Here is an 18,939-nt window from a genome sequence, read left to right as displayed (position 1 = left end):
GTGCACACACCAATTTTAAGTGTATACAAAATGATTTAACTGTGTTGAAACTCACAATAAGTGTGGTAGTGATGGTGTTAAATAACTTAAAAGGTTAAAATGCTACCTAGTTTAAATTCCTAAATAAATCATCCATTTGGATTGTTTGTCTTTGAGTTACTGTCACTAATTCATAGTGGGCCCCAATAGAGTAAATAAGTATACATAAGGAAGGGTTCCATGAGTTACCGAACATTTCTCAGGGCAGAGGTTTATATTGGGATGTCTAACATGAGGGGTCAGCATATCTAATCTGTTGACTGATTGACTGATAATGGAAGGAGTCTCTTGCTTTCAGATGTTTTTTCCAGGTAGTGTACAAGTGAAGGGATAGACGAAATAGGCTTATAGAAGGAAGTATTTTGTAGTATTTTGAAAATACAAAAACACAGTATTTTATTTTGATAAATTTTTAAGGTGGGTATTTGGTATTTTATTTAGAAATACATTTTTTATGTATTTGTGCCCATCCATGCACACACACACACACACACACACACACACATATACACACACACACACACACACACACACACACACACACAGACGCACACACAGGCGCACACACACACACACACACACACACACATACACACACACACACACACACACACATATACACACACACACACACACACACACACACACACACAGACGCACACACAGGTGCACACACACACACACACACACCACCTCGATCTGCCCACTTCAGCTAGCTCACGTGTGTTTCTCTGGATCTGTGACGTTGTCACACTTACAGAGGATGTGGCTGACCCATTTGTCTCTGTGTGTGTGTGTGTGCGTGTCTTCAATACAATATTGCGTAAGCCAAAATTTCCATTCCAATTTGGTTTTCTTCCCCATATAGTGATGTTTGCAGTTTGATTAAATTTGAGCTGTTTTTCAAATCCACACCCCTTATGCTATAATATGGCATGATCTCACTTCACAAAAGCCAAATCCTTGGCACTGGTATTTCATCTAATCAGCCAATCAATATCATTATCATATTTTCTTTTATTTTATTTCATTTCTTTTCTTTTAGCATTTGCGTGTGTTACTACCACATGAGTCAGGCATGCTCAAACACAAACCGTTATGGCAAACATCATAATGTTATATTTCAGGGAACAGGAAGACGGTGTCCATATTGGGCAATTTTAACTAAAAGGCAACAAATCATTGTTTTTTTGTTATTCATTTGAAATATACAAATATAATATGTGCTGGGCTTGCACAACTCATGCGATGCAGCTGTGACCGACATCTATGTTAGACTCACGCAGCGACAGAATGCTTTATGCAACAGGACATGGCTTGACTTGGAACATGGGAGGAGGGTTGAAGCTGTCTGTTTTTACTCTCCTTTTATCTTTAACCATCTCTGTTTCTGCTTTCAGGGAGTGGTGATGCATCAGAGAAGAGGGAAGCTGATGCCTTCAACGTGGTGTAAGTGTTTGTGTTTTGAATGTTTTTTTTTTGTTCCATGGTGAGGGCTATGGGTTATGTTATTATGCATGCTCTAATTTGCTTGACATATGTGCTATGTACTTAAAATAGTCTTGAATTTTGCAATTTAGCCACTTTACCATTGTGTTGGTGGTAATGTTAGTAGTGTTGTGAATATCTGCCAAACTGATCATAATCATTATTTCTGTAATTGTACTGCAATTTAATTTATTGTACAGGATGCATCATTTTGTTTATCTTCATTTTGTTTAATCTTTTACTCATCTTTTACTGGCAGAGCCCTCACAAGTAAACTGATATCAAGACTTAACATAGATGGTGATGGTGGCAAGGGTGCCTTTAGAAGGTAATTATCATTTTTGTTTGTACACCTGATTGACTTACCTTATTTTTTTGATGCTATGATTTTGACCTTTATCAACAATAACAAAATGTATGGCAATTGCTGTTTTATTTTTTTAGGTGCTATCCAGCAGTCCCAGCCTGGAGCCAGAAGCTGCTATTGCAAGTCAGATGGGGAGGAAAGGTGGTGTAAGCAAGAAGGCAAGAGCTGCTGCAGGCAATGTTGCAATTAGGTATGATATCACACAGACATACTGCTGCTTAGATGTGTTGGGTCACTTTAAAGCCCGTGTTGCAGGTTAACCACCACTGTTGATTAATGGGTACATAAAGCACTCAATATATGTATATCATTTTTAAAAATGTCTCCAAATGGTGTTAAATGCCAGTTTTTGTTGTTATTAGCATTAGCAGGGTTTTTTTTAAGCAATTCGGTGATGACGTCACGTTGGGGGCTACATGATCTGCGCTTCAGTCATTTCAATGCATTCCAATTGACATCGCGGTTACACTTTCAACATAAAGTTTGTATATTTACACTTCGAATTTCATCACAGCATTTATATCACAGCTACCCTATGATCTACCAATGGTAATAACGTTGCCTGATATCAATTTAGAGCTGCTGTAACTAGGGAAACGAGTGCATTTTGGCCGCTGGTCGAGCTCACCCCACGACCAGCAGATGACATGATCTATCTAGCTATCTATCTATCTGTCTATATATCTTTCTAGGCTATCTATATCTATTTATCTATAATCTGCGCTATCTACTGCTGAACACTCCCTTACTCGTCTCTCTTTTCTCCTCTCTAGTTACTTTCAAGGGTCTCAAGGTGGGCTTTGGTCTGTAGCCTCCCCAAGGTGATGTAATGCAATGCATTGTGGGCATTTTGTGATACCCAACAACATCAAATACAATGGATAACGGATGGATTATGGATTTAAATGTTTATTACCAACAAGCAAATTGTGCCCAAAATGAACCCTGCAACACGGCCTTTAAAAAAGGTCCTCTTTATCAAAAGAAATGCACCGGACATTTCTAAGTGTATCCCAAACTTTATAATGATGGTGTATACATATCTGTTTTACTTCTAACTATTGCACCTGACTTCGTGTAGGTTTGCTTTTATTTGTCACACAAGCTTGCATTACAGGTGCTAATAGTAGTTTGCAGGTGCTCCAAGAGATGTTGGGTAACGTCACTTCTGTTGATGTTCAAACAAAACCGAGAGCTAGCTCGCCCCTCCCTCCCCTGGCTGGAACAGTCTGTTATGTTTCATGGTCCAGACTAGACCAGGCCGTTTTTGGAGCCTGGGCTGTCCACAGAGACCACGGTTTTTTTACATGGTATTCAGGGGGCAACTAGCAGATGATGAGGTGATGTTTGCTGTATGTGACAAAAAATGTTTTAGTTTAGAAACCGCGTAACATTAGCTAGCTATGAACTTGCTAATTAGGGCGCCGCCAGAGCCCTTATTAGACATTCTCTGGCGCCGCTTACTTCACACAGTGTGACTGTTACTTGGACGTTATTTGGAAGTTCAAATCCCAGAGAATGTCCACAGGCTTTTTCACTAGTTTTTGACAATAATGGTTTGTTGTTTCCTCTTTGTCTTCAGCGAACCACCCTGACCCGAATAATGGACATCATGGGAAGAAATTTGAAGTATGCACCGGAGAGGGTGGGTGGTTGTGGCCGTCGGAAGACACTCCCTGCTGTTGCTGAATGATGCCATCGGTATACATATGCACAGCCTCTCGCACCACATACACCTGAGTTTGGATAGATCATTAATGTTGTAAAACATAAAACTAAATAAAATAATGTAAAAAAATATATAAGTTGACTGGTTCTTGATGGAGGTGTTTATCATTTTTGTGTGTGATAGGCCTACTGCAAGTTGCATAGGCTAATAAAGGTAAAATGTTGAAGCAATGTTGCAATATCAACGTTTATTCAACGGTAATTTGTAGTTGAGGATTTAACCATGTTGGATTTTACTGCGTTGTTTCAATGTTGCAATATATCATATTCAACAGTGATTCACTGTTGAGGCTTTCAACATGTGTTCAACTATGTTGAAACGGCAGATGTTGAAACAATGTTGCGATATCAACGTTGATTCATTTTGCAAATCCAACACATAATTCAACGTTGATTCACCCTTGGTATATAACGTTTGTTCACCGTTGAATCAATGTTGAAATGCCAGCAGGGATTGCCATTTTGCTAATACCATTCTATTTCATTTCATTCAACTCATGCAGCGACAGAATGCTTTAACAGGACATGGCTTGACTAGGAACATGGGAGGAGGGTTGAAGCTGTCTGTTTTTACTCTCCTTTTATATTTAACAATCTCTGTTTATGCTTTCAGGGAGTGGTGACGCATCAGAGAAGAGGGAAGCTGTGGTTTTGGGGAGTTTTCTTCAGTATTTTGGGTTATGGACACCAAAAGAAGAGACCCAGTTAAGTGCAAAAGTCTAGTGCTATTGGTTAGAGAGACTTCCATAAATCCCCAGTGTCCAAATATCTGAACATCACATTAAACTAGAATATAGATAAAGTATGTTGCCGTCTTGATAATACCCTTCTATTTCAACTTTTAACTGACTATCCTACTGCCTTTACATGTTTTCTGCCACCTACATGTCTTGAGTAGTTTCTCACGCACACAGAGGAAATTGCAAAACCAAAAAGACAGATAATAACTCTTGGCACACACCAGTAGATCACTGGCAGGTTTGGCCATCTTTGACTTCTCTCTGCCTGGTGGCCCAGTGTCTTAACTCAGTGGACGGAATGAAGATTGTTTTTGTTCTCCTCGCCTGCCTGCTCTCAGGTATTGCTACTACACCTGCTATTGTGTTTGACTTGTGGTCTCAAATTGTGTTCTGCTGAAATATAAACTTCAGGCATTTATCCGTTTAGAGTGTTTTCCTCGCCTGCCTACTCTCAGGTAGGCCTACTGCTACTACACTTTAGTGCTCAACAGTATTACGTTCTACAGCATATAGCTATAGAGAAGAAATGTGATCCAGAAGTAATGCAGTACTACAGTAAGATGCATGTGTCTGTGTGTGATAATAATGTGGATCTGCTGTGATTAAAGCTACCTTCTTATTACCCCCAGACAGTTACCCAGTGATGGGCAATCTACTTAGAAATTGTAGTGAGCTAAGTTACCAGTTACTATATTAAATGAAGCTTAGCTACACAAAAGCTTCCTCAATACAAAATGTAGCAAGCTAAGTCAAGTCATATCCATTTCACAAAAGTACTTCACTACATCAGAAGCTACTTTGTATTTTACAAAAAATGAACATAAATCAATAAAGTGAACCAGCTTCATGCAAAGTCTATTTGAATGACCTAGCCAACTTAACTCAGTAACAGCTACAGAAAAAAAGGCCTACTGAGAGAGTGTGTATAAAAAATGAGATTTGGGCATTTCTTAGGTTTGCAGGATGAATGGCAAGCTAACTTTTTGCTTTAACTCAAGCTCTGAAGTCTAACTCTAACTATATTGGAAGTGCTGTAGCAAAGGCATACACAATTTAACAATGTGCGACGTGCGTGCTTGCATGTTTGCATCTTCATTGTTGGGTGGATTTTCACCTGTAAACGCTTCACCTCTTGATCATCACAGATTCATTCCATTTGGCTGACATGTTGGTGCTCCATTTAAAAATACAATTACCCAGTCAGTTTATCTTCACCATGTGAAAGTTAAAACTAATACAAACAATTTTGACAGCCTATTATACAGACATTGCTCAATAAAACCACACAGAAGACTACCACCAACATCTTTACAAGCACAATTCCGTTGCTTCATCTCTGGCATGGAAAATTAATTTGTTGTTCAATTTTATACAGAATTTAGCCTAAATGATTCATGTATGGGCGGCTAGAAGGAAGCTCTACTGTGAGCTCCACATATGCTCTGGAAAATGTAACTTCTGTAAAAGCTACATCGTTAAAAAAAACAGCTAAGCTATTGAAAAGTTATCTGCTTCAGAAAATAACTTAGCTACCACCAAGCTACTAAGAAATGTAGTTTCTCACTGCAGTTACCGTGTCATTGACTGTTAATTAGGCTACCTCAAAATAGAATCTTGTAGTCACAATAAGCAATGGATCCTGAGACATTTTCCTTTATCTATATTCTGTTCATATAAGCTAATGTATCTGTGGATGTAGCCTGCACAATGCAAAGAAATAAACAATAGAATATGGTGCATTTCAATACTCATAGAAATGAACATTGCAAGATACTTATCTCTTCTATGATCCCAGAAAGATTTTCTAAGGTTAACTAACTAACTTCACAGTGTAGCAAAACTTCAGCAATTTAAGGATAGTTTACTTGATTTACAGTTTTTTTCAACTGCTTACACACTAAATCTTTTCTTGTCACACAATTTTCTAAACATGTCTTCCAAACATCATAACCCCACACCAAATCTGCAAAACCATACACTAATTCTCAGTGTTTGACTCAGTTTTCAATTGACTAAAACACATTTTGCAAAACACCACACACAATTTTCTACATAACACACAAACATCTAACAGGAAGTAACTTGATTTCGTTTTTCAAACACAACCCATCTCAATCCAACTCAAAATGCCACACTAAATCACCAGTGCTTCACTCTCTCCCTTCAAATGTTTAAACACTCTTTACCAAGGGCGTATGTTTGGTCTCAGCTTTGGTGGGGACACATCCCCAACTCCTGTTGTCACAATACCAACATTATTGTTTCAATACCAATACTAAGTGAAGAATCTCAATTTCGATACTTTTGCGATTTTTTAAAACTTGATTTGGTTTGTGTGATTTGTGAGATCATTCACATCAGTGGCAATCACAGAATTTGATTGACTCTCCACACACACACACACACACACACACACACACACACACACACACACACACACACACACACAAACATACATAGAAAGTGATGGTTGTCATCAGTGTTGGGCAACTTACTTCAAAATCGTAATGTATTATGTATTACTCATTACTGTCATTTCAAAGTAATTTGTTACATTATAATATGTATCTGAATTGTAAGGCATTACACTACTATTGTATTACTTTTGAGTTACTTTCACCAACATATCTAGAAATATGAATTTGGAATTCTAAATGCAGTTTATTATGCTCAATGCAGCTCATTGCACTTCTAATAGAGGGTGATGTGGTATAACATAATGACTGAGCTAGGCTTAAGGCTAACAACAGTAGAATGCAATAGGCACAGTGATGGCTCATGATGCAATACAAGGAACAATCATAGCTATAATTTTGTTAAAAGCAGACCAAAGGTCAAAGTCTGGTCAATTGTGATAGAAATGCTGTAACTTTAGGCTTAGGCCTACTCATTAAAATTAACAGAGAGCCCACTACCTGTATATTGCAACCCAAAACATAGACATGTCAAGATAGGCTACACAGTGCCGCTGCTGGCAATTTTGGTGCCCTAACTGGTGAAATACAGTATTAACCTAAGTATGTCATCATTTGGCCAACTATAAAGATGTAATCTGCCTGTTCTCAGGGATGGGTAGTATTTCTGAAACATGTAATATGTATTTCAAATACAAAATAGTATTTTGTCATTTGTATTTTATTGGGTTGAAGGAAATGGCTCTGTATTTTGTATCAAAATACTTTATTGGTGTGTATTTTTGTATTTTAAAAATACTGCAAAATACTATATGTGAAAAACACTAAAAAAAGTAGATACTACACACAGGTGTAATGAATAATTGGTAATTAGGCAACAATGGTTCATGTTTATCGCAATTAGCTAATGTGAGAACAGCTGTGTTCAACGACATTCACAGCTTTTCAGTGACGACCTTTGCTGAAGCATCAGCTCTGGTCTGAAGTATAAATACTCTTTTGATCTCGTGAGGGAAATTTGGTCTCTGCATTTATCCCAATCTATGAATTAGTGAAACACACGCAGCACACAGTAAACACACAGTGAGGTACCCACTAATCACGGCGCAGTGAGCTGCCTGCAACAACAGCGGCGCTCGGGTGCAGTGAGGGGTTAGGTGCCTTGCTCAAGGGCACTTCAGCCATGCCTACTGGTCGGGGTTCGAACCGGCAACCCTCCGGTCACAAGTCCGAAGCGCTAACCAGTAGGTCACGGCTGCCCTGAAGCACTGGTGTGAAGTCGTACGCAAGTGCAGATGAGCAAGGTTACCTGTGTAAGTTCACATAAGGACACCGACAAAGGCAACAATGTCCTTTTGTATCCAAGCTAATTAACAGAAAAAATGTCAGATATCTCAATGAACCACAATGACATCAATAGATGGTAAAGGTGTTGAGTGTGTTTGAATTTCCTTCCTTGTAGCATCCTTTTCTGCATTCCACAGTGGGGAGAAGTTCACCTTGTTTAATTAAATAACAATTCTATTTCCTTATTAGCTGCATACGTGAGGTTGGAGATATTAAGGCAAGTCAAGTTTCTCACATACTGGAAGTTCAAGATATACAGCCTTATGATGTTCTTATTCACTGGACTTGCATTACGAAATTCGGCACAGATACACAATCATGATTTTGGCCAATTGATTATAATGTGGTTAAGTGTAAGTATAAGTATATTTTAATCTCTGCATTTAAGAAAATATAATCTCTGCATTTATCCCAATCCGTGAATTAGTGAAACACTCAGCACACAGTGAACACATCAGTGAGGTGAAGCACACACTAATCCCGGCGCAGTGAGCTGCCTGCATCAACAGCAGCGCACGGGTAGCAATGAGGGGTCGGGGTTCGAACCGGCAACCCTCCGGTTACAAGTCCGAAGCGCTAACCAGTAGGCCACGGCTGCCGAATTGAAAGCTCTGTCTGTCGTTTTGGATAAGCATCAGCTAGATGACTAAATGGAAATGTAAATTCTTGAATTATTCTGATCACACTACATGAACTTGCATACGGCATACTATTTGGCATGACAGGGGCCAAATTGTATTGTTTTTTTACTGTATAGTTTATAGGCTCAATGTTTGGGATAAAAAAAAGCTTTTTTTGCAGTGCTTTCATACTTCCTTGAAAAAAGTATTTTGAGTATTTTCTAAATACAAAAATACAGTATTTTATTTTGATACATTAAAAATGAGGGTAGGCCTATTAGGTATTTTATTTTGAAATACATTCTGATGTATTTTTTCCCATCCCTGCCTGTTCCCAGCATTAGCACAACACTTTGCTATGGTTAGCTTGTCACCTGTGACGATATATGCTAGGCCTAAGTGACTGACCTATATGGGTGCGTTTGGAGATGCCTGATGGAATCAGACGCTGTTGCCACACACCTTGCATGTAGCTGTTCGCTTATTTCCTCTGTGCACGAAGTTATTGTAACCGAAAGTAATGATAAAAGGCACTCCGGGAGGTCAATGCATTTTTTATCTGTGAGTGTGCGCACATGCGTTACGTTGCACATTATGGCAAAGGGGCCATGCCGCTCGTTATACGTTTTCCAAAGTATACTGTATGTTGCAATAAAATAGAAATACATGAATACATTTAGATAAAAAAAAAAAGCAATAATTGCATGAAATACAGCTTGTTCAGGAGTCTCGAAGCGTCCAAGTCTGAAGTCTTTTGAGTGGAGTCGCAAGTCAAGTCTGAAGTCATTGTTTTTGCGACCTCATTGTTTTAGGCTAGTGAAAAATAGTTTTCGCAAGTGCAAGGATATGTGGATTCAATTAATCATGTTTGCTATGTCATTAGATAAAATAAATGTTCAAAAAACTAACAAGTCAAAGAAAAGCTTTATGGGATGAGATCATAGAAGAAATATCTGGTGTCTCGCAATGTTTTTTAATTTCTATGGAAATGCACCTAGTTTATCTTTTATTTCTTTGCATTGTGCAGGCTACATTCACAAATACACTGCAAGATTGGCAGCCTAGTGACTTCTTTTCTGTGCTATAGCCTATGCGACTCTCCGCACGGCACACCCATATTCAACATGACTCCTAACTTTGGTTGAAAGATTACAGAAGGTAGGTTTAGCTGTGACAATATTCTAGGTACTCCTAACAGCTAATGTTATTTTACACAGTATGCTAAAATCCGAATTTTAAAGCCTGGTCACTAGTCGCCAGTTTGTATGGCTAGTTTGCCTACTTAGACTCTGCATAATGAAAAAGCTTTGTATGTCTCCTTTCTTCTTCTTGGGGGCATAGCTGATCTACAAACCACAAAAAGGGGCAAACATGTACAATTACTTATTTACTTACTTTTTTTGTTTACTTGAATGTTATGTTTTGTCTGTGGACTTAAATTGGTAAAACATGTCTTGTCTTCACCGTGGGATAGTGAGAAACGTAATTTCGATCTCTTTGTATGTCTGGAACATGTGAAGAAATTGACAATAAAGCTGACTTTGACTTTGACTTTGATGCTTAAGGGCAAAGGGAATATCAAAATGTTTTACTTTGGCCTTTTATGGGGTATGTATTGGCAGACAGCCCTGGTAACTTACCGTTGTCGTTGACACACCTGCTCGCTTGACTGCCACTGCAAAGTAGCCTGTGCATTGGCATTCTCCAATGCGTGTAGCCTGCGTGTCAGATAACCCTGACGTTTCTTGTATTGTCGTGCTGGCTCGGAATGATCAGCAGTACAAATAAGTTCGCTAAAATATTGGTGAGGACAATTTTGTCATCTTAAAATTTTGATTAGGACTAGTCCTTAGCGTCCCACCCTAAATCTACGCCCATGCTCTTTACTTTACTGAACACCATCCAATCATTGCCTTAGTATAGGTCTATGAATAGATATACTCTCTATATAGGTATGGACCCTTTCAATCTGCTCCTAGAGGATTTCCGGTTGAAATATTCAGAACCAATGCAGATACTTTGAAAGGAAAATTACAGTAATCGGACTTACAGTAATGTTCTACAAAAAGTTGACTTTATGTAAAATTTGTCTTTTTACTCTATTTTTGTTTGTCCCCATGTTACAGTACCATTAGCTCAATACATTTTTCTATGCCTCCAGAAATGCCTTAGGAACGCTTAGGATTGTTTGTTTCTGCAGAGGGTCTATAGGCCTATGAATACCCCCCCCCCCCCCCCCCCCCCCCACACACACACACACACACACACACACACTTGTCTTTGGAAAAAGCAAAGCAATTTGATATGGAGTCATTTCCGTCTTACACTGTAGGCAAAATCATTGTTTTCAAAACTCCATGTACATCTGGTGGTCACTGTATTCTGCTTTGCTTTTTTTCTTGTTAGCTGTAAAATACTGTATTCGCAACAGCAAATTATTTGTGAAAAATCACTATTATTGGTTTCAATATTGCTTGCATTTTTACTGTGTATTTTTAACTTCTCTTTGTTGATACCGTAACTTTCACTGTTGTATGGAAATACATAGGCTATAGAAAGCCTAAGACATAAGAGCTTTAGGTTTTGAGCAACAGTGTGTACATGATGTATTCAAAATGTCATATTATGAAAAAAGTGTTGGTAATGTGAGGCGAATGTTTGGTTTACAGTTTTTTCTGATTGCTTAAGCACATTTTTTGTAACTATGGCTTTTTTTGCAAAACTCTACACACAAATGGCAAAACCTCTCACCCAATCAGCAAAACATTGTAGTTCTCTTGCAAAAGCTAACACACCTTGCTTAACTCTTCACACCTTCGTAAAAATGGTGTTTTCGTATCTAACAGTAAACACAAGCCATCACAATAGTAAGCACACAATGTGCCAACAACACACTGATGGTATGAATAAAAAACACATCTGGCTTTTGCTTTCTCTGTGCACAAGGTAGACTATGTCAGTTTGAGGTCATACTTTTGTCATAGTTCTGTAAACATACAGGGATCCCAACTTCAAGTATTAGTGTTTATTTACACACATCAAAACAAACACAAGTGTGTTTTTCCAAGTCAAAACACAAAATAGCATTTCACTGAGACAAAACAAATCAGTCTACATCGGGTCGTCTCTCTCAAAATTCTGTCTACATCACATGCAATGTCCTAGTCCAAGGCACCGGGAAAAATATATTCTGGAATGACGTATCCAGGCCTGACATGACAATATCCCCACATGTAGACTGTTTTTTTGTCTGTTTTTTTCTCTTCTCACTCTTCCTGCTCACTCCATCGTACCCATTGTACATTACCTGTGGCTTATTTATAGTGCTTAGGCTGATTGCAAAGTGAACTAATTATCTAAAACAGTTTTCACATGAGAAAGTGTGCCAGAGAGTTGGCAAAATAGTGTAAATAATAGCCATTGTGCCTACAGTTGTGCAAAGTGTGTGTTACAAAATTGCAAACTGAGTGCAAAGCAGTGTTTGTGCTTTTAGTTTTGCGAACTCAGTGAGTGGTTTTGCCATTTGTGTGTAGAGTTTTGCAAAAAAAGCCATAGTTACAAAAAATGTGTTTAAGCATTCAGAAAAAACTGTAAAGATGTGTTTGCGACATTTTGAATGTTGTTTGTCATTTTGCTGGAGATTTAAGGCATTTTGCATTTTGTGTGAGCAGTTGTGGGTTTTGTGTGTGGAATTTTGAAAAATATTTTTTTTTGAAAACGTGTGTAAACAGTTGTAAAAAACTGTACATGATCATGTTTACTTTTCCACCTCAACATGAAATTACACTAATTTTAGGCAAGTAATCTCAAAAGACAAATTCAACTAAATCAACAAAAGAGAAAAACTGAGTTACATACTTACTAAACATTTTAAATAAAGATAGCTGTTGGATTTTACTGTGTAGGAATGTGTCTTACAGTAATAAGAGACAGGCAACTGCAGCCTCAATCTCTCACTAGTATGAGGAAGGGTAAACATTCAACAGTCAAACACGCACAGTGGTCATTACCGTTTTTTTTCAACTGCTTACACACTAAATCTTTGCTTGTCACACAATTTTCTAAACATGTCCTCCAAACATCATAACCCGACACCAAATCTGCAAAACCATACACTAATTCGCAGTGTTTGACTCAGTTTTCAATTGACTAAAACACATTTTGCAAAACACCACACACAATTTTCTACCTAACACACAGAAATCTAACAGGAAGTACCTTGATTTCGTTCTTCAAACACAACCCATCAAAATGCCACACTAAATCACCAGTGTATCACTCTTTCTCTTCACATGTGTAAACACTCTTTACTTTACTGAACACCATCCAATCATTGCCTTAGTATAGGTCTATGAATAGATATACTCTCTATATAGGTATGGACCCTTTCAATCTGCTCCTAGAGGATTTCCGGTTGAAATATTCAGAATATAACACACACACTTGTCTTTGGAAAAAAAACAAAATCAGTGTTTTCAAAACACATGTTCTATGCCATCATTTGGCAGGTGGGAGTTGGGGATTAAACTTGACAGAGTATGCAGGCCGATCCATCGTTATCAAGTGTAACTACACAAGTGCACCTGTGAATGAAGAAAAATATTTCTGCAAGGAAGCACAAAACGTGTCCTGTGATGAGCAAATCAGGAGCAATGTGTCAGAAAAGTGGTGGCAAAGCAAAGGCCGATTCTCTCTGTATGACCAACCTGCCAAAGGCTTCATTAAAGTGTCCATGAGAAACTTAACTGAGAGTGACAGCGGCAAATACCGGTGTGGAGTTGGTGGCAGTGGAGTGAATGGCGGACATATTGAAGGCACTGAGGTGTATTTGGACGTAACAGAGGGTGAGTAAAGGGATTGATGTTCTACTCAACGTGATTGTTGTTTGTGTTGAGTTGTTGTCTTACATGTACCTCCCCTGATAAGCAGATGATAATATTGTAATCAGGTCTGTCTCTCTGTCCATTTCTGTGTGTGTGTGTGTGTGTGTGTGTGTGTGTGTGTGTGTGTGTGTGTGTGTGTGTGCGTGTGTGTGTTTGTGTGTGTGTCTTTCTGGTCACATAAACTACTAGTCTGATTTACTTCAAATGTGTATAAATAGTATAGGGTCACCATACCTTGGTACTTTTACATGATTATTACAGTTTTTTTCAACTGCTTACACACTAAATCTTTGCTTGTCACACAATTTTCTAAACATGTCCTCCAAACATCATAACCCGACACCAAATCTGCAAAACCATACACTAATTCTCAGTGTTTGACCTAACACACAAAATTCTAACAGGAAGTAACTTGATTTCGTTCTTCAAACACAACCCATCAAAATGCCACACTAAATCACCAGTGCTTCACTCTTTCTCTTCACATGTGCAAACACTCTTTACTTTACTGAACACCATCCAATCATTGCCTTAGTATAGGTCTATGAATAGATATACTCTCTATATAGGTATAGACCCTTTCAATCTGCTCCTAGAGGATTTCCGGTTGAAATATTCAGAACCAATGCAGATACTTTGAAAATAGAGAAAATACAGTAATCGGACTTTAGCTTACAGTAATGTTCTACAAAAAGTTGACTTTATTAAAATTTGTCTTTTTACTCTATTTTTGTTTGTCACCATGTTACAGTACCATTAGCTCAATACATTTTTTTGTGCCTCCAGAAAATGGAACGCTTACTGTAGAATTGTTTGTTTCTGCAGTTGAAAGGGTCTATAGGCCTATGAATACATACTGTACACGACCCCCCCCCCCTGAATACTGTATACGCAACAGCAAATTATTTGGGAAAAATCACTGTTTTTGGGTTCAATATTTCTTGCATTTTTACTGTGTATTTCAACTTCTCTTTGTTGATACCATAACTTTCACTCTTGTATGAAAATATATATAGAAAGCATAAGACAGAAGAGCTTTAGGTTTTGAGCAACAGTGTGTACATGATGTATCCAAAATGTCATATTATGACAAAAGTGTTTGTAATGTGAGGCGAATGTTTGCTTTAAAGATGTGTTTTTGACATTTTGAATGTTGTGTGTCATTTTGCTGGAGATGTGAGGCATTTTGCATTTTGTGTGAGCAGTTGTGGGTTTTGTGTGTGGAGTTTTGAAAAATAGACACAGAGTTTTGAAAACGTGCGTAAACAATTTTAAAAAACTGTATACATAGTTGATGGCGTTTTGTTTAATTTACAGGTAAAACAGAATCCAGGAAACCTCCTGTGTATGAGGGATATACAGGAGAAAACATCTCTATTAAGTGCCCTTATGACCTGGGGAAGTACAGAGATGACATGAAATACATTTGTAAAAATGAAGCAGTTGCATGTACGGATAGAGTAAGAACAGGGAAAAAAGATCAATGGTTCAATCCTGGAAAAGAATCCAGAGGTAAAGTTAGGTTCTATCTCTATGACAACACCACTGGAGGATTCTTCATGGTGAACATCACCAACCTCACTACAGAGGATGCTGGGACGTACTGGTGTGGTGTCCACATCTCTTTTCAACAGAACTCTCCTCTCTCAGTGGACAACCTCACTGAAGTAATACTCAACGTGAAGAATGGTAGTATTTAGAGTTTGTGATTTTATATTGATAAATGCGTACAGTGTTTGCAACATTATTTTATTATCTTGAGTGATGTTCAATTAGTTACCAGCAAAGTAAGCTATTACATTAAAATATTTCTGCAACTTAAAGTCAGATATAAGGAATTTGAATAATTTTATATTTTTTGTAGGTTCTCATAAAGACGATTCAAAAGTTACTTCACTTGGTAAGTATGGTGTTTACTGTATGTTAATGTGTGTTAGTGAGAGTGTGCTTTTTAGTGTGTGTGTGTGTGTGTGTGTGTAATTATATGTGTCATCCCAGTCTGTGCATCTCTGGCCGTGGTGGCGCTGATGTTTGGAGTCACACTCTTCATTTGTTGGCAACGCAGAAGGAACACCAGAAAAGGTGGGTGTCAATGCCCATCGACACACACACACACACAGACTGTGGCCATGTCACTGTTGATATATAAAATAAGAGATTTGGGACTTACTATTGCAAGCAGAGTACTGTATGTATGATGTATGTGAGTGATGACAGTGAAGATGTGTGTGTGGGCGGGAGGGGAGTGGAGCAGTGACTGTGTGTGTGTGTGTAGTGTGTTGGTGGGGGCAGTGTGCTGTAAGTATGTAGAGGATGTGTGTTGGAGAAGATCCTGAAGACAATGTGCTGTGTATGTAGGGGGGGGGGGGGCAGTGTGCAGCAAGTATGTAGAGGAGGCTTACTGTAGCAAGCAGTGTGCTGTATGTATGTGAAGTGATGACAGTGATGATGTAATATATATATATATATATTGGGGGGCTTTTATGCCTTTATTGCGGATAGGATAGTGGAGAATGACAGGAAGCGAATGGGAGAGAGAGTCGGGGTGGGATCCGGAAAGGACCACGGGGCGGGAATCGAACCCGGGTCGCCGGCGTACGGTGCAGCTGCCCCAGCCAGTCGCATCACTTTTAATATAAAATTGAACTTGTATGTGCTTAATCTCTCTCTCTCTCTCTCTCTCTCTCTCTCTCTCTCTCTCTCTCTCTCTCTCTCTCTCTCTCTCTCTCTCTCTCTCTCTCTCTCTCTCTCTCTCTCTCTCTCTCGCGCTCTCTCTCGCTCTCTCTCTCTCTCTCTCTCTCTCTCTCTCTCTCTCTCACAGGTCTTGTAACAGATTCTAACCTAGAAAAACACAACAACTCTGATGTAAGAGAAAACAACATTAAGAAGTTTTTGAGTGCTTTGATTTTCCAGACAAGCTAAAATAGATAGATTGCATGGTACAAAAATGCAGTGTTGAATCGTGAAACATTACCTTGTAGTATTTAGAGATATTTTTGCCTGTTGTTAATGCTTCGCCTTGACAACAAAAGCATTTTCATTGTGTATGGACCTGCATAGTATACATTTAAAAGTCTATTGTTTCTGTTTCTCTCTCTCTTTTCCTCTCTCTCTCTCTCCCTTTATCTCTCTCTCAGTCCGGCCACAGAGATTGTGAGTATGAGGAGATACAGGAACCCACCCACCCTCTCAACAGGGCTGGAACCGAAGACAACGCTGTTTATGCCAACGCTCAATTACCCACAAACCTCTCTGACAACCACACATACTCTACTATTCACTTACCCACAATGCAGTCTGATGATGCAACATACTCCACTGCTCGATTACCCACTATGCACTCTGATAATGCAACATATTCTATGGCTCAATTACCCAATATGCACTCTGATAATGCAACATATTCTATGGCTCAATTACCCAAAATGCAATCTGGTGAATCCACATACTCAACTCTTCAATTGCCCAACAACCCTGGTGGTGACTCCACTGTTACCTTACCCAGAAACCCCACAGACTGCATCACATATAGCACTGTTCAATTACCCATAACACGTTCTGCCTGACACCACTGATATTATGTGTGAATCCATTTCACTGAGCTGGATGTACTGATTCTAGGAACAAATGACAAACAGTGATTTCAATTTTGACATTTAATATATATATATATATATATATATATATATATATATATATATATATATATATATATATTACTCACAATTGTGTCTAAGAACCATCATATCTCAGTCAGAAATAGTAACTTTAGTTGTTCAAAGACTCAACTTTGCACATGTTAATGATGTTTTAAGGCATGTAAAGTGGTCAGTTAACAGTTCTCCTGACAGATATTAGACAACCAGTCAGCCACCCTTTTTAGAAATGCCCCTCTGAATAGGAAGTGTCTTTAAGTGTTTTACTACAATTTATAGTGACAACTTTATTTTGAATTCTTTATGTTTTTCCTCTCTGAGCCTTGTGTATCATACTTTGTGTATAATTTTCTGTGTATAATATTTTGTGTAAACACTGTTTGTTAACACATTAATAAATATGTGTGTAACCAGCCAAGCCGTTCTGCTCATTTTTCAAGCCAATCATGGAATAAGGGGTTACCCCAAAAATTAGAACACATGGCAAATTGTTTTTCCCTTAGTCACCAGCAGAGGGCACAATCAAGGAGGAAGGATGGAGTAGGAAGGCATGCAAGCCAAGGAAAGAGAAGTGAATGGTGCCGTTCTACCACTGGGGCAAAACCACTGGGGACAGAAGTCAAACAAAAATATAAGAGTGCTCACTCTGATATTGTGCACAGGACATGTGTGTGGCAGAGCAGCAGAGGCATTCTACTCACATGTCATCTCAATCTCTTATAGAAACAGTCAGTGTAGTTGAGAGGATGGAGAAAAAAGGGGGGGTTACTTGTTCTACTTAGTTAGACAGATATTTTACCTCAGTGACCTTACAAACATACTTGAGTCACAAAGTGCCTCCTCATTTCCATCTGTGAATTATATCAAAGTCCTTTTAGGCAAGTCCCTCCACTCAGCGGCCATATTGCAACGCTTTTTGGGCACTCATCGGGCATCCTATTCGGCAGAAATGCGCTTGCGCAAGGCTTCACGACACCAATCTTGCTCTAGCGGCGAGTTCACAACACATGATTGGCACGATGTCTTCACAACACACCATATGATTGGCTCAATGCTCAATGTATACACATGTCGACGTTTTGGCGAGAAAGGGGTGGGATATGTGTAGACAACGCGTTACAAACTAACCCCATGCATTTCTATGGAGGATTTTTTGAGCGCTGTGTCTCCTCATTAGAAAGTCTCTGATTAGGGACTGTTCGTTATTTATAAACGGGGCCACCGGAGGAAAATAGGGGAGGGTCATGTCTTTTTATTCTTTGTTGAGGGGAGGGTCACCTAACTTTTTTCTGTCTAGGAGGGGGGGTCACCCATCTTTTGTATTAATGAAAACAGCAAAAAATCAAAGTGGCTTGTTTGATTGTTGATTTCTGTCGAGATATAATTTTCTCTTTCGTTCCATAGCTCTGTCAACATTGAACAATGAAAATAAGGGAGATTTCCCGGGTTTCTCACGAAAAATACGGAAAATGTCAACATTCGTCCCCATTAACGTTGGAAGGGTTGGAGCAACAAAGTAGCGGTCCGTGTACTTTTTAGTTCATTCATTATTCTATTTTGGAATAAAAGATAAAATTTAAAAAAGGGTGCAGCTTAGCTTTTTGTTTAAAAGGGAAAAAAAGCAGAAATGACTGTATTCTTCATTATTCATTTTCAA

General features: G+C 38.6%; 1 protein-coding gene across 2 annotated transcripts in view; it reads left to right on the top strand.

Annotated features, from left to right (window-relative positions):
* Positions 1-17,286, top strand: part of LOC121719492 (polymeric immunoglobulin receptor-like) — a 69,931-nt gene extending 52,645 nt beyond the window's left edge. The window contains exons 1-7 of one of the 2 annotated variants that reach the window (XM_042105191.1): positions 4,602-4,700; positions 13,252-13,587; positions 14,944-15,315; positions 15,491-15,526; positions 15,625-15,708; positions 16,448-16,491; positions 16,764-17,286. In XM_042105191.1, coding sequence (XP_041961125.1) covers positions 4,661-4,700; positions 13,252-13,587; positions 14,944-15,315; positions 15,491-15,526; positions 15,625-15,708; positions 16,448-16,491; positions 16,764-17,192 — 1,341 coding nt within the window. In that variant the 5' untranslated portion in view covers positions 4,602-4,660 and the 3' untranslated portion in view covers positions 17,193-17,286. Of the gene's footprint in view, positions 1-4,601; positions 4,701-13,251; positions 13,588-14,943; positions 15,316-15,490; positions 15,527-15,624; positions 15,709-16,447; positions 16,492-16,763 lie in introns of those variants that run through there. The other variant, XM_042105190.1, reaches the window with a different exon arrangement.
* The last annotated feature ends 1,653 nt before the right edge of the window (positions 17,287-18,939 follow it).

The sequence above is a fragment of the Alosa sapidissima genome, chromosome 9, assembly GCF_018492685.1.
Source record: "Alosa sapidissima isolate fAloSap1 chromosome 9, fAloSap1.pri, whole genome shotgun sequence".
In the NCBI taxonomy this organism is placed as follows: domain Eukaryota; kingdom Metazoa; phylum Chordata; class Actinopteri; order Clupeiformes; family Clupeidae; genus Alosa; species Alosa sapidissima.
Note: the sequence above shows the minus strand (reverse complement) of the source record. Positions and strands in the feature narration are given on the sequence as shown.